This window comes from Melozone crissalis, unplaced genomic scaffold (genome assembly GCF_028551555.1).
Source record: "Melozone crissalis strain CALT ecotype California unplaced genomic scaffold, PUWL_Pcris_2 ptg000004l_1, whole genome shotgun sequence".
Taxonomy (NCBI): domain Eukaryota; kingdom Metazoa; phylum Chordata; class Aves; order Passeriformes; family Passerellidae; genus Melozone; species Melozone crissalis.
In genome coordinates, this window is record NW_026535782.1 from 46,142,628 (window position 1) to 46,158,671 (window position 16,044).

A 16,044-nucleotide genomic window follows, 5' to 3' on the forward strand; every position below is an offset into this window, starting at 1 on the left:
TGCCCAGGGATGTGGTGGAGGTGTTTAAGGAAGAACAGGATGTGGCTCTTACTGCCATGGTCTTGTTGACAAGGTGGTGATTGGTTGTTGTTTGGACTTGATGGTTTCAGAATGGTTTTCCAACCTGATTCTGTGATTCTGTGAAGGTGTTATTTACTGCATTGCCAGCAATACCGACGGTTCTGCCAGGTGAAGCAGCCAGTCCCAGTTCTGCAGGCTCACATGACTGCGTGCTGCTTAGATCTGTTCAGATTCACATAGAAATGGAAGGGAAGGTGAAAAAAACATGGGTGGATTTTGGTGAACATGAGCTTAATACAACTTAAATAGCACAACAAAACACTAATAGTTGTGGCCATCTGCACAAAGCATATATCTGTATGTATAACTCTTCATTTAATTTTTGCTCAAGCAGAAGATAAAGTCCTGTGCAAAATCAGACACAGATAATACAGTTTGGGCATGTTTGAGGCACATCATTGAAATCCCACATTTTTGGCTCCTGCAAATGGAGTAATTGTCATTTAAAACAGTTAAGATTATTAAGAACTTTATTGACTACTACTCATAAATCTGGCACTGCCTCATGGTAAAAATACAAAAAATAGTTTAGAGTTGAAGATGTTTGTTGTTATTCCTTTCAGTAGTCATGAAAGTCTTGTTACAAAACAGTGGTTTATCATTTAGAAAGTTCATTCCTAGAAGAGAGGGACAGAATTCAAATAAAAGAAGTGCTGTAGAAAGAAAACTTCAAAAGCGTTCCAGAAGAGTTTAGGAGACAGGCTATCACCATGTGCTGGTTACCTTGATCCAAGATCCTTTTGAATCTAAATCAAACCTGTGGATTAAATGCTAAAAGATTAGGAAATGAGATTATTCAAGTCAAAATGCGCGTTTAGAGTTGACTTTTGCAAGTTTCCCTTAGCTTTTAACTCTCAAGAACTCTGCCAACAGTTGGCTGTGGCTGTCCTGCAGTCACAGAGCTTTGGAATGCCAGCTAGCAAGCTCCCTGTGACCAGAGGGACACACAAGAGAGGCTGCCCCTGAGCTTCTACCAAGGCCTTTCAGGTGGCAGTGGGTGTAGCAGCATGGGTGACACTGCAACAGGACACCACTAGGATCCCAAGGTAAAGAGATGAAGGAAAGGACACTGGTATGCAGGCCAATGAAGCTTTACTCAGAGGATGGGTCAGGAATGTGTCACAAGAGAAGAGTGGTCTGGCTAGGGTTTTTAAAGGAGGCTACTTTAGGGGGTGGGAGCATCACCTAACCAATGGGAGAACAGTTGGGGAGGAGCATGGGATCTAACAAGATCAATGGGATTAACATGGGGGAGGAGAGAAGCCTCTAGGACAAATCAACTGTTAGAACCAGGGTAATTGACATTGAACATTCGGAAACAAAAAGGGTGGATCTAGGTTGATGGACTGTCTCTGTTCCTCTGGGAGCATCTCGGGAACCCTCAGCCAGGCTCGAGTCGGCAGACACCAGAAGGGCAGTCCCGACACGGCCGACAGCGGGGAGACACTCTCCTGTGCCCCGAGGGTACTGAGGGCACCTAGGCTAGTTGCCTTTGCAGCAGAAGAGACACTAGAGACATCGGTAGAAGATAAAGGGCCGACTCTTAGCAGGGGTTAATCCAAGGTTTTATTCAGGGGCTTTGGGGAGCTCCTGCTCCTTAGGGGGCCTCCTGCCGAGAGCCCCGGGAGATGTGCCAAGGTTACATTTAACGGGAGTAGGAAACCAAAAGTAGATAACATTTTACTAACCAATAAGTGACCCTAAGGAATGGATATTGGGGGATAGATATTTAGGACAGCGAATGGGGCAAGGCTTGGGGGGCTGACCCCTAGTGTCTGGCTAATCGCTCGATGTCCTGGACCGAAGCTTCTAGATGGAGGGGATGGGATGCTGAGTGATTGACAGCCAGGGTTGGGGTTTGGGGATGATCTCTGCAAGGAAGAGGGATTACACAGGTATAGGGAGTGGGGTACAATCTGGAATAAACCATTTGGGAAAAATATGGGGATACAAGAACAGAACTACTTCAAAGTATCACAAAGTATAAAAACACACTACAACAATGGACAAGGGAAGGGGATAGCACAACTTGGGTTGACAGGTCCATACAAGGGAAGGAAGGGAGGAGCAGGGATCAGGCATGTTGAGGGCCAACTAAGTGGCAGGAAAATTCAGGGGCAAACAACTTGGGAAAAACCATTATGAGGGGATAAAATGGGGGTACAAGGATCAAACCATTTTTCTTAATTAACATCGAACCACTAACTTGCAATTGAAATAACTATAGAACTCATAAAACATACCAACACATTTGGCTTTCTGTTAGACTTCAGCATGCTGTAGTCTGGATCTGGCACACTAGTTGCCTGTTCACATTTACCATAAATAATGACTAAAAGCATAACTTGCAGCTAGATTTTGGAAGTGACTTCTGGAAGGGTTTGTTTCCTTCTCTTTCCCCCACCCCTTTAAGGCTTTTTGTCTTATGGGAATTTTTTGCAATCTGCTAGCTGAATTTTGGAGGCAAGTTTGTCAGATCTGGGGCTGTATCATCATTCTGCACATCTGGAAGTGGTTTATGTGCTCTCATTCCTCCAGCACAGCGTCTGGACTCTGCCCTATTCCTCAGCAGCAGAGAAAGGAAAGAAAACCAGCACAACTCCAAAGTAAACTCTGAAGAGTTTGAAAAAGGAATCAAATCGTAAAACTGTTACTGTGCCCTGTAAGGCCCTTGTGTGGGTGACTTCAAAGGAGGATGGTGGTCGAGGACGCTTTGGCAAGAGTGCTTACGGCTGTGGGCTATCTGGGATCCAAGTAAATAACTCCACAGCGCTTCAGGAGAGAAGAGTCCCAAATACTGTGCTGCTTTGAAGAGGTAAAAAGACTAATTAGGCAGGAAATATCTGATCAGTAATGTCACTGTTTTTTGAGCTTTCCCTTCTGCAGCCCCTCGTTTTGATATAGGATTTGGCAGCTGAGTTAGGGACTGCCAGGTTCCAGGAAATAATGTCTACAGTAAATGAGTAAATATTTGCAGGGGAACAAATATACCTCTCTTTCCTTAAAAATCAGTAGGTAATCAATTGGTGTTTCAGGGGCATAGGAATGCTGTAGTTGTGGAACTCAGACTTGTGTGAGAGTCTGTCTTTGGATTTTAACGTTTAAAACATGGTTCAGTTTATGTGGATTTAATAGTTTCTGGAGATAACATGAAGCTGTGGCTATGCTGCTTTCATCTTGCAGTGATCATCAGGATTATTTGTGGCTACTGTTACAAATGCTAATTCAAAGGTAGCTCCGTGGAAATCAGGGGAAGATTGTGATCAGCTAAAGTGGGGTTAGAAAATTAGTCCAAGAGCATAGCCGGTTCTGTTGTCCCTCTGCTTACCTAAATGTGTAAAGTTTTTAAGTGTAAAAGAAAGTAATACTTCTGTGTAATGCATGAGAGAAAGGCTTTCTCAGCTGTGTTTTTTTCTGACAGATAAGCTTGATTTCCTCTGTGTAAATTAATGCCACATGAAGAGAATGGTCTCCTGGAATGTAGATAAGTAGTGCAGATGTGGAAGAACTTCCAGAGTACTCCTTTCTCACTGCGATTTAGCCATTAGCTGACTTAAATAAATTTGAATATAAGTGGTTTGTAGACAATGCCACATCTTAAATTTCATATATATATTTTTGTTGTTACTGTTGTTGTCATTTAACTTGTTGGTCAAAGTAAAGACTAATTTAATATTCTGCCTGAAGTTGAGCACTAACAATTGGGAGGTGGTCAGCTTTGTGACTCAGATTTCAAGAATTCTTGCTGTTCTGTCTGATTTGTCAAGGAGCTGGAACAAACTTCACTTTTGTGTGTGCACAGAACTGATCTTATATCTTAATCTGTGTGGTAATGTGTCCATATCTGTAGGTGTGGAAGCAGGTAAAATTGTTTTTTGTTCTATCCCTACGTAGTGTAAAGGTTGGATCACACAGATGGATTTTTCTCTCCCATCCAACTTCTGGTGCTGTTTTTTACTGTTGGTTGTTGTTGTTTTAGTTATGTGCTTTGTGTTTTCTTTCATAAACAGTAGTTTTGGGTCCAGAATTCAATCGAATGTTGTATTTCTCATAATCCTGTACTTTAGGGGTTATGTTCTGTCTTCTCAGACATGGCTGCTCTCAGGCCTGGACTAGAAGCACAGTTTTAGGGAAGGCTACCTCTTTTTGTTCAGCATCACAAAAAATGTGCATAAATACAAGTCCACTACACCCACTGGAAGAATACAGCTGTTAGAAAATATTTGCACTATTGCTCTGAAATTTTTTGAGGGTCTTGAAGACGCTGCCCTGGTATAAGGTTCCCATATGTTTGGGAATGCATACTCCAGCAAGACATTAGTATTTGCTATAGTTACTATGTTGGAGGTGAAATCAGAGATAAATATATTTATAAATTGCATTGGTGGATGTTTTAATACTTCTTTGCACAGTATCTTAAAATGTACTAAAAATCACCTACTGATGTAGATGGTCAGATGGGATTTATGAAAATGTTTTTCAAAACCTATTAGTTGCTAAATTATTAATAAAAATATTTCAAACCCATAAAGCTAGTGTTTGTTCAAAAACAAAAGGTATTTACAGAGATTAATTGCCATTTTACTTTTACCAGTTCCGTAGTAAAATTTGATAATCCAAACCCTAGACCTTTATATAATTAACAAGAATACGCTTCTGGCATCAATGATATTTCTCACTTTTATTTTTTTTTCTTTTAATTATTTTTTATTTTAGTTTACCATAAATCACAATTCTCATCTAACAGGACACATGGCTCTTTTAAAGAAAGGTAAGAGAGATTAAAAACATTTGAAAGATGTATTTTTTAAAAGAGGACAGAAATATCAAATCCCATTTCTCATGCAACTGTTTTCAGAGTTGCGTACAAATTTATAGTTCTGGTATTGCTAAATTATGCTTAACTTTAAGTATGCAGATAAGTCTTTTCCTGTTAACTGTGTCAGATAAGTACCACCATAATTCATATTAATTTAAAATTACTTAGTGCTTTAGTTCATGAGACTGGAGATTGTGAAATTTCCCACCAATACTGCAAGTAGCTGCTGTTTTCATGTGAATTCTGCCCAGGGCACTGAAGCTGAATTTTACAGAGATCTGCACATTAATGCTGTTCATACTCAATATTGAGATGTGGCCCCCAGAATTTTGGGGTTCTCATCAGCTGTAAGGGTCAGTGACTGAAAATGGACTTTTGCATTTATTTAAGTGCCCAAAATTTCTCAGAAGTCAGTGGGCTTTTTCCTCAGCTGGTTAAAATTAGTGCAGGTTTGGTTTACCAATTTCAATCTAGTCTTGTGCCTAGTTGTGGCCAGTTGGCCATTTTGATTAAAATAGATCAAAACTCTGTTCCCTTGGCTCTTTTGAACACCTTAAATACATTTTATGATGGTACAAAAGTAACAAAGTAGTCTGAAACAAAGAACACCCATTTTGATGAGGGCAAGGTATTCCTTCCCTATTGTGCTTGGTGAACTGTCCCAACACCTGCACATGCTTGGTTTGTGTTGAATGATTTAAACCTGTACAAGACAGTCTTCTAGGAACTATGAATCAGAATATAAAGGCAGGTATTTGCCTTGCTTGATTTTACTGATTTAAATTACCCTGTCAAAATAAGTATTTTCAAATATTTTGGAACATTCCTGGTTTCACTAGCATGGTGGGTTTGTTTTTTTAGAATTTTTAGGGTTTTGCTCAAATACACTTTCAGGATCTGAGCATTGAAATAGATATAAAAATTCTCCTGTGTCTGAAGTTTCATAAGGGAAGCATAATAGAATGGAAGGGCTACATAAAAAGAATTAACTCATTAAGTGAGTGTAAACAGACAAAAGACTAGCCAGGAAAAAAACGGTTCTGAGCTCCTGGTTAAATTCAGAAATATGTGTATTTTCTAGTATGGATAACCCAAATATATTGTGACTCTTATGATTTAGTGAGCAAATTAACCATGAAAATCAGATTGTTGGGGATTATTTTAATAAGGGAGAATTATTGTTATGTTTCTAATGTTTCAAGTTTTTAGGTTGATCAAATAACATGAGAAAAACACAACAGATACAGGTTATCAAATTTTTCTATCACCGGTACTGGTTGCAAATTGGGGTTTTTTTTTCTTTAGTCAGATACTTGGGAATTAGCTGCTATAGTGATTGTTAACACATTCTCCCTCTTGTTTCAGTTAACCAGATCTTATTGTTACTTCTTGTCTTAACTGTGTGCGCTATTCTGTATAGAAAAGTTCACCAAATGCCCTTGGCATTAAGAAATGAAACAGGTAAGTGACTCTCACTTCAGTTTCATTTATGTTCCTGTTTTGTATTCCTCATGTCTTAACGTGAACAGCACTTTTCACCTTACTGAATGTCTTGCAGTAGATGAACTACTCACACTGTTGCTTAGTCTCACATAGTCTGTAACGAAAAGCATTTTGCTTCTGAATTACGTGAATAAAATCATAGGAGATTGATATTGATGACTAAGAGTTGTAATTCTGATTAAGTTTCTATCCAGATGTCACTGATGTAGATGGATGCTGGAGTATATCTTTACTTGAGCTGAACAGATTGGAGTTATCAAGTGGTAATGAACTTTGATCATGCCCTGCCTCCTTGGCTTGATTATTCATTTCAGATAGGCCATAAAATCTTCATATTTACAGCAGAAGTTTTAGCTGAAATTTTTATAGTGACAGAAACCTGCTAGGTTAATTAGGTTGGACTAGTATTAAATGTAGTAAACTATTTATATAGTATCTATATGAAGAGCTGGCTTACTGCTGCCAAGGTAAACAAACTCTATCCTGATATAAATAAATTATTTTCAATATATTTTTGTTGGGGTTGTTATGACTGTAATTGTTATGTTTTAGCCAGTACAGTTATATCTGTTTAAGTTCTGTAAGTTAATCAGTGCTAATCAGGGATATAAATCCTTAGCAGGAATGTGACCTGATTCAGTATAGTCTAGGGTTTTTTCCCTTATATCATTAGCAACTTCCTGCTGATATAAATTTTTGCACTCTTCCTTTCAAGCCAGCTTGCCAAAGAAGTGGAGCTCATGCAATTGCACTGTCTCTTTGACTTGCCTCCTTCCTTTGATAATTTTGGAACTTATTGTTCAATTTGCACTAAATATAGCTGAGAAGTAGAAGTCTCAAAGGTATTCAAACCTCTCCAGATTTCATATGAATAAGAAGCTACATGAAGGACAGGCTAAATTGTGCCCCTGCTGAGTAGAAGATTCTGAGAACTCTCTTATTTATTCTATTTGGAGGCCTCCAACAGTCCAGTCAACCTGCAAGTGGTTCTGGATTAGCAACAGCTCAAGCTATGTGCCTTGCGAGATGGGAATGTGTGTAGGATGTGGTAAGGAAAAATAGAGTGGTGATAGAATGATTCCACTGCTTATGGTAGTACTTACTCATCTTTGTGACCCAGATCTGGTGTAAAATGGGTTTGTTTCTTGTAGTGGATTTGGAGAACACTGAGGAAATGGAGGAAGAAATCCCAGTGGTGATCTGTGCTGCTGCGGGCAGGATGGGTGCAGCTGTAGCAGCAATCAGCAGCATCTACAGCAACACAGAGGCCAATGTTTTATTCTACATCATTGGGCTGAAGACAACCATCCCACATATTCGGTACACATCAGCTTTGCTTTGTTTTGGGCTGTAGTTAGAGCCATGTTGTTGTTCCTCCTAGCGCAGGCACTAGTCCTTTTGGACTTCAGAGGACTTTTCAGAGAAATCTAGTAGTATTGGGAGCAACCCCCAGGATTATGTATGTGGTAAAAAAGGACCACTTTGTCCTCCACAAGGCACTGACTCATGCAAAGAGGTGTGAAATAACCAGACCATGCCATGCCTGTTCTTAGGTTTTGATAGTTAGGCTGCAGAAGAATCTGTAGTGAGGTAAGGATACACTGCCGGCTTGTCACAATCCCACTTTGTGCCACTGCACTTACCTCTCTTCTGGTGCTGAATCTTCATCTTCAGAGTAGAAAAAGCTTGCTGTTTAAAGCTAATTTCTGTTGATGACGTATTAAAGTTCTAAAAAGAGGCCCAAAAAGTATTGTGATGTCTTTCTTTCCATTTCACTCCGTTCCTTAATTTTTCATGTAATTTCCTATCATGAAATAAGAATTCTTCATTTCATGACAGGAAATGAAATCTCAGGATTTCAATGAATATTCATCTCATTAAATTTCAGTTCATTTCACAGCACTTCATTCCATTCAATTTAATTGTTTTCACCTAATTTCAGAATTTTCTTCTTCTCAGTTTTACTGCAATACATTTTTCTTTCCTTTCTATCCTTTTTGCTTTAGTCTATCTTTTCTCATTTTATTTCCCTTCCTGAAATGAAAATTCCTCATTTCATGAAAGGAAATGAATTCTCTATTTCAATGAGTATAATTTCTTGAGGTTTCATCTCATTTCAATGCACTTCATTTCATTCTATTCCCTTTCACTTGTTTCACTTCATTACATAGTTTTCTTCTTTTTCCACTTCATTATATTTCATGTATGTTCATTTCACTTCATTCCTTGATTTGTTATTTATTTTCCTTCATAAATGAGAATTCTTCATTTCATGAAAGGAAATTATATCCTGACATTTCAATGAATGTAATTTTATGAAGGTTCAGTTCATTTTGTTTCAACATTCAAATTTGCAAACATTGTCTTGAAGAGGACCAAGTTGTGAATGCAAACTAAAACATTTCTTAGCAGTTCTCATCTCTGGCTACTTCACTTCTGTAGCCTTTGCATCTGCAATTTGTGTCAGGAGAGAAAATAAACAGGGTGATAAAAAATCTGACAAAAAGATGAAAAGAAAATTAGTTTAGTATAAAGAATACATAATTAGGAGGTGATGTAGAAGTCATCTGGAAGACCATGAAGCTGTGAAAGGGTGAAGACTAACCTCAGCTTTAAAAGCACTGTAGATAGGACAAGAAATTATAATCTTTAATTATAGCAAAAAAACTTAGAAGAATATAGTTTATTGGCAGTAAAGAAAGATTAGTGAAAGATTAGTTGTTTGGGCTATATATGGAGTCTCTGGTTTGGGGAGTGGTATGGGGTATTTGTTTTATTGTGGTTTTGTGGGGATTTTTTGTATTTTAAGAACAAGTTTAACAAAGGACTATGTGCAATAGCTGTAGACATAAGGGATTCTGTCTTGGGACAGAATAGATCAAGTGAGATTTTAAGGTCTCTTATTATTCTCCTAAGTGTCTGTGAATTTCATGCCAGAAGTACTTGCCATGTACTTGATATTTCTTTTATTACTTATTTTCTTTCCATCACAGAAAATGGATTGAAAATTCTAAACTGAAAGAAATAAAATTTAAGGTTGTGGAATTCAATCCTATGGTACTAAAAGGAAAAATCAGACAAGATGCATCACGTCCTGAGCTACTGCAGCCTGTGAGTCAATGAACACCACATAATAAATTATTGAGGTTTTTAATGCTTATTATGGGCTTAAAAATGTCCTAGATCTGTTCCATTTCATGGAGGAGGTGTGCATATATGTCTCTTCCAATGCAAGAGCCAATGTGCCAGTTAGTCAGAGTGATAGCATAAACAAGAGATGTTGCGCACTTTTCATGCAATGAGTACTGCATCTCTAGAATTCCTTGCTGAAAGGTCTGATGGATGTAAAAATGTTAAGGGGGTTCAGTTAGGATCAAAGTTCATATTTAGATCACGCCTAGATCAGAAAATCCCTTGAGCTGAAAATAGTTGAAAGCTAGAAGAATACATGGAGCAACTGTTCTGTGTGCTTGCTCTACTTTTATTTTTCACTGAGCATCCAGTTAGGACCACTCTGAAGGCAGGGGCTGGGTAAAATTATCTGAATTCTTATGGTTGTTCTTACATTCTCAGTCCCCTTTCCCTCTGCTCTGTTCTTCATTGCTGTTGTAGAAGTTATCCCATGTCTGTGTCACTAGTCAAATAATTCCTTTAGAGTGGATTGATGGTACTATCACATTTTTAAATGTTTGATGTGATTTATGCTGTAAAAATGCACTAGGAAGAACATTGGCAGCAGGTCCAGAAAGGTGCTCTTTCCACTCTGCTCTGCACTGGTGAGGCTGCATCTGAAAATGCCCAGTTCTGAGTCCACCAGTATAAGAAAGAAATGGGCTTACTGGGGCGAGTGTGACATGGGCTACAAAGATGATTAAGAGGCTGAGGCATCTTTTATATGGGAGGCTGAAAGAGTTGAGGTTGTTTCAGTCTGGAGAAGACAAGATTCAGGAGGGTCTTATCAATGTGTGTAAATACTTGAGGGGAGCAACAAGAGACAATGGGCACAAATAACATGAAATTCCCTCTGAGCTAAAGAAAAGGCTTTTTAAAGCATGAGTTTAAAAGTCTCAGGTTGCCCGGAGAGACTGTTGGGTCTCCATCTGTGGACATATTCAGAACCCAACTGGGCATGGTTCTTGTCAGTCTGCTTGAGTGGGCTCTGCTGCAGCTGAGCCCTCTCAAGGGGGTTGAACAAGAGGATCTCAAAAGGCCCCTTGTAGCCTAAAGGATTCTGTGAGGAAGCAACATATTTGAGTTGCATGGTTAGGGCCATAGTGGATAAGTAATAACAGCAATAACAGTAATAATACCAGATTTGAGATAGCAGTAAAGCTATGGGGGAAGAAGCAAATGGTCACTGATTAGTGCTCAATAGAGAGAGAAATTCCAACTGACTTAAAAGAGACGCCTGAGACTGCTGTGATAAACAGCTTTACCATTTAGTCTTTACCTTTTCTTTCTCCTTAATAGTTGAACTTTGTTCGATTTTATCTTCCTTTGCTTATCCAGAAGCATGAGAAAGTAATATATTTGGATGATGATGTCATTGTTCAAGGTAAGCTGTTTAAAACCAGTTTCTAACAGAATTAAAATCCAAGTTATTGCAGCTTTTACAGTCATTTGGAATTATGAGACAGAAACTGAGGCAGCTAGTAGGAGTGTTGGGGAAACTACAAATGATCTGTTTGTTTAAATGAAAGTTTGAGGAAGAACTTACCTGCATATATTTTGAATAATTTTGATCAAAATTGTATGCGGGTTTCATTTTAATTGATTCTGGTTAATTGCTAGAAGATACCATAGATTTCACTCAGAAGCTGCAATGTCTATTAAGTGTGTGACATGCATTTCCTTCTGGTATTTAAATTCCCACAAATGCTACCAATTCCTTATCCAGAATTGCTGTTCTTGAGAGCAAGAGAAATTTAGTCAAAAACGTGGATGGAAGCTCCAAACACTCAAAATATGGTTTTGAGCATCTTCAGCTCAGAATATAAAGCAATTTGCAGAATCACGAAGATTTCAGACTTCCTAGTCAAATGGGAGCACTTAGAAGGCATTGAAATCCTGAAAAAATATTTTATTTTTTTCTTGTCATCTAAGTGATCTCTTTTGATCTCTTTTTAAAGATTAATTTCCTGTGAGTTTTTTCTGTTCTGTTTCCAAATCGTTGGGGTTTTTTTCTCTGTAGAGCTGTTGTCTTCATATTTGTTTTATCATATTTTCTTGTAACTTTAAAGCACTTTTTAACCAGAGTGTTGTGCTTTAACCCTGGGGGGCAACTAAGCAAAATTTCCTTTGGAAGGTATGAGTATAAGTACAATAAATTTTTGGGCCTTTATTAGTTTTTGCTGTAAGAACACTAAGACCTGTGAATTTGCAAATGGCAAACGTATAATTCTCCACTGCTTTTCTGCACCTTTTTATAGTTTTGTCTCCCTAGAGGCAGATTTCAGACAACCTGCACTTAAAGGGGTCACTATTTCCTGCTTTGTAAAAGGCAACTAATCTGTTCTGCCTCATTTTAATTTGCCATAGACTTCCTATCACAGTTCTCCAGTACAGGTGCTTCCAGTGGCAATCTCTGCTTTTTTTTTTGTTTTGTTGTTCTGTCTGTCATCAATGGGCAGCAGCAATATTTAACTCTTTGAAAGGTTCCAGGTCTTCCTTTAGACTCTAATTTCAGGAGCAGCTCAAGCTGAGCCTGCCACTCCCCCGTCACCCCTCCCTGCACTTGTGTTCACCAGCACAGGGGTCTCCCCTTCCCTGGGGGTGTCAGCTGATGATAATCGTGGAGCTGCGGGGTAAAGGTGTAGTTTCACATAAAACCTCATGGTGGGCTGCTGCTGACCAAGTGGCCTTTCCTGTCCCTAGACAGCTCCTTTTATGTGTGTAAAATGCAGTTGTGCAGCTGCAGAAGCAGCTGATTCAGCTGTTTGACCTGGCAGAAGACCAGCAGTACAAAAAGTAAAAGAGATAAAAGCAAAAGTAAAACTGGAAGCTGTAAGGGGTTGAGATGCAGGCTCACTTGATTGTTGTGGGAGTGTTCTGCTTCCTACCTGCTTTGAAACTATCCTGGCACATCTTGGGTACGTGACAGTCAGGTGATGAGTGAGGTGCCAGGCATTGCAATGTTTCTCTCCAAGAAGCTGGGTGAGATGTGAAGCCAGCAGGGATGGTCAAATGACAGACACATCTCAATCAGCCATTGCTGAGAATCCAGGTATCTTCCCAGGAGATAAATACACCATAACAGGAAAAACCTCATCTGTGCAAAACACTGAAGTGGAGCTTTTGTGAGACTTAAAGAGGCTCAGAAAAATTGCCTTTGCCCTCTCTCTCCATAGAGAAGCTCTATGAATGCATAAGTTTGTAACCAGGCTTTTTAACAGTCCTGTTGGCTTCTGCTGTAGCTGATTTTGAACAACAATATCAATGTATTGAATACCAATGATCCTATCTAAAGATAGACCTTAGATATCCAAGTGCAAATTTGGAAATGGTCCCATATGTGCTGGTTTAGAGCAAATTTGGGAGAAAACCTCCAAAGGGGGCCCCTCCCCGCAACCGGTTCGGGAAGGATTCCTCAGAGAAAACTGGAAAGAACCTGTTTATTTAACAGGCAAAGCACTCTCCAGCACACAAAATGAACAATACCAGATGACGAAACTCATTCACTGCTCTGAAGAGACGACAAATTCAGAAAGTCTCTCTGGTGGGTGGTTGCTCTGTTATCAGTCCCTCTAGCACTGGAAAAGGCTGCAGAGTGGGTCCCAGCAGGCTGTGAAGTTTCTTGATGTTTCCCTGGGTCCTGGTCTGGAGCAGGTTCAAATGGTTCCAAGAAGAGGGAAAGAAAAACAGTCCAGGGAAAGCTCAGACTGCCTCAGCTAGCTAAAGTAACTAACTAGAAAGCAAAAGGAGCATGATGTTCTGCCCCATTGTGCCCAGATACCAACAGTCCAGCCAAATGTGGAGGAGTGAGTGAGGCTGATAACAAAAACCTTGTGCTTCTTCTCCCTGCCTTTGCTCTGAGAGCCAGTTTTGAAGGCACAGAATAGAATATCCAGCATGAACAGAACACATGACTGGGGATAAAAGCATCATAAAGTCACCCTAGGACACCATATTACAAAATTCAGTAGGGGCTATCCTTAAGACTGGTGTGTTTATAAGATATAAGAGCTGATGTTGTCCTATCAGGTCTGCAGCAGTGCAGTAGGTGTTGTCTCATGCTTGTGACCTTTCTGTAATCAGGTGACATCCAGGAACTCTACAATACTAAGTTAGCTCCTGGACATGCAGCAGCTTTTTCAGATGATTGTGACCTGCCTTCTACACATGAAATGGTTAGAAGTGTAGGGATGCAGGTAAGATGCCATTCTGGAATTCTAATAACAAATTTGTTTGCCCATAAAGGTAAGATGATTTTATGTTTTCCCCAAAGTGAAAGTTTTATATATGTAGATATAGATAGCTTTGTAATAATACAGGTAATTAAGGACTTTTTGTACTGGTACAATTGTGATGCTGCATGACTTAATGTGGGCTACCAAAAGACAAACATAGCGAGAGAAAAGGCTTATCAAACTTCCATGGTACAATATTGTGGAAAAAGTAATTTAATATCTGGAAGTATCCTGCCTTACAGCCTTGTCATACAGAACTAACAACAGGTAACTACCATCTAGAAACTTATCTTGGGAAGAGCATATTTAATCTCCTTCTCAGTGAGAGTGAGGTGCATTTAAATGTATCTTTACAGAGATTCATAGGGGATGAACATACTTTTTTATTTCTTAGAACACATACATGGGATTCCTGGACTACAGAAAGCAAGCCATTAGAGATCTTGGCATCAGCCCCAGCACCTGCTCCTTTAATCCTGGAGTAATTGTTGGTAACATGACTGAATGGAAACATCAGTGGATCACACAGCAATTGGAAAAGTGGATGCGAAGAAATGTAGAGTATGTGTAGAAATCTAGCTTCACACTGTACTTTTAATACTTGTTTTACAGTTTTACATTTAAAAGCTCTTACAGGTTTTTTTAACTCCAAGCAGTCTTTCTTTTGAGATCTTGTCAAGTGAAGTAACTCGTGTTCCAGCATTTCCATCTGTTTAAATCTGACCAATCCTGTACCAGAAAATGGCCACTTGGAATTTTAGTCTTGTGTTCAATCACAAGCCACACTTAATCCTGAGGGACATTGAGAACATGTGGTTCTCATTTTGGGTGACCAACTTAGCCTGGGATGAAGCCGCTGAATGATCTTCCCTTCCTGAGGCTAGCTTAAAGAAGGAGGAGTATTTTCTTCTTGCCAGATTTTATTTTTAATCTGCCTTTTGTACTAAAGATTCCTTGAGGTTTTGAACATATTCTTTTATTTTTCCTTTTGCAGGGAAAACCTCTATAGCAGTACCCTTGGGGGAGGTGTGGCAACCTCCCCAATGCTGATTGTATTTCATGGAAAATATTCCTCTATTAATCCTATGTGGCACATAAGGCATCTTGGTAAGCTGAATTTCTCACTGTTTGCAAGTTGGAACTAAGATGAATCTGTGAGATTCCGGTGCAAGACCTTAGGTGACTTTACCTCATGTGCCACTTACATGGAAGGAACATATGAAATACCTGAATATAGTGAGACTGAAAAAAGTCAGGTGCAATGGAAGAAAAGGGGAGACCTGGCAGTGTTTGTTATCAACATTTTGGAGGATGTAGTTACCTTTCATCTAGGGAGTGGTGAATTACCCTAGGAAAAACATAATGGCTTAGCTGGTATGGTAAAATTAATGGACTTTACTTTGTTTTTAATCCCAGCTATGCCAAGATGTTAAAAGTGTTGAGAGAGAAAACTTCCTCAGAGTTTTTGCTGATGCCGCATAAGAGGCATCAAGCTGAAAATAGCTGCTGTATCATACAACTAGTTGTAAACTAACATGAAAGCATACCTATCAGATTTCTGAAAAAAGTCACCTGAATTTGACTCACTCTACAGTGTCTTCCATTATCAAAAATTGCATTTAAATTTTTTTTTTAATCTACCTATGCAGGTTGGAGTCCTGATGCCCGTTACTCAGAGCAATTTCTTCAAGAAGCTAAATTACTTCACTGGAATGGGAGATATAAACCTTGGGACTACCCCAGTGTCCACACTGATCTCTGGGAAAACTGGTTTATTCCTGACCCCTCAGGGAAGTTCAAATTAACTCGTCCTGACAGCTGATACTGAAATACTGCATAACATAGTGTATGGGACGCATTTAATAGTTTGAGATGCAACATGTTGTATGATTTTAGAAAACAAAGTATTTGTTAAAAATATGAAAAACTGACCATCAGTTTTGTGTGCTTATGGCAGCTGAGGGAGGCTGGAGTGACCAATACATGGTTCAGATTTTTCCCATAAGGTGAGGAAACAAATGTATTTGACAATGAAGTATTTTCATTAAACACAGAAGTGAAATTCAGTGTCAGAAAGAGTGCTTTAATTTAAGGTCTTTCTAAGTGAGATTCCAGTATCTTCTAATAGGAAAAAATCTACACAGGAGATAGCTGCAGTGTTATGTACAAGAAGTGTTTAGTTATCTAGCCCACATTAAACAGCCTGAATTGAAAACCTGGGCAGATGTTACTGTG

The 16,044-nt window shown here is 39.1% G+C and overlaps 1 protein-coding gene across 1 annotated transcript; it reads left to right on the forward strand.

Annotated features, from left to right (window-relative positions):
• The first annotated feature begins 4,820 nt into the window (after nt 1-4,820).
• GLT8D2 (glycosyltransferase 8 domain containing 2) lies at nt 4,821-16,032 on the forward strand. The gene is made up of 9 exons (XM_054274897.1): nt 4,821-4,852; nt 6,266-6,361; nt 7,555-7,723; nt 9,397-9,514; nt 10,874-10,958; nt 13,658-13,770; nt 14,204-14,370; nt 14,804-14,916; nt 15,459-16,032. Exons 1-9 carry the CDS (start codon nt 4,834-4,836, stop codon nt 15,629-15,631), a joined length of 1,053 nt encoding a protein of 350 aa, XP_054130872.1. The 5' UTR covers nt 4,821-4,833; the 3' UTR covers nt 15,632-16,032.
• The last annotated feature ends 12 nt before the right edge of the window (nt 16,033-16,044 follow it).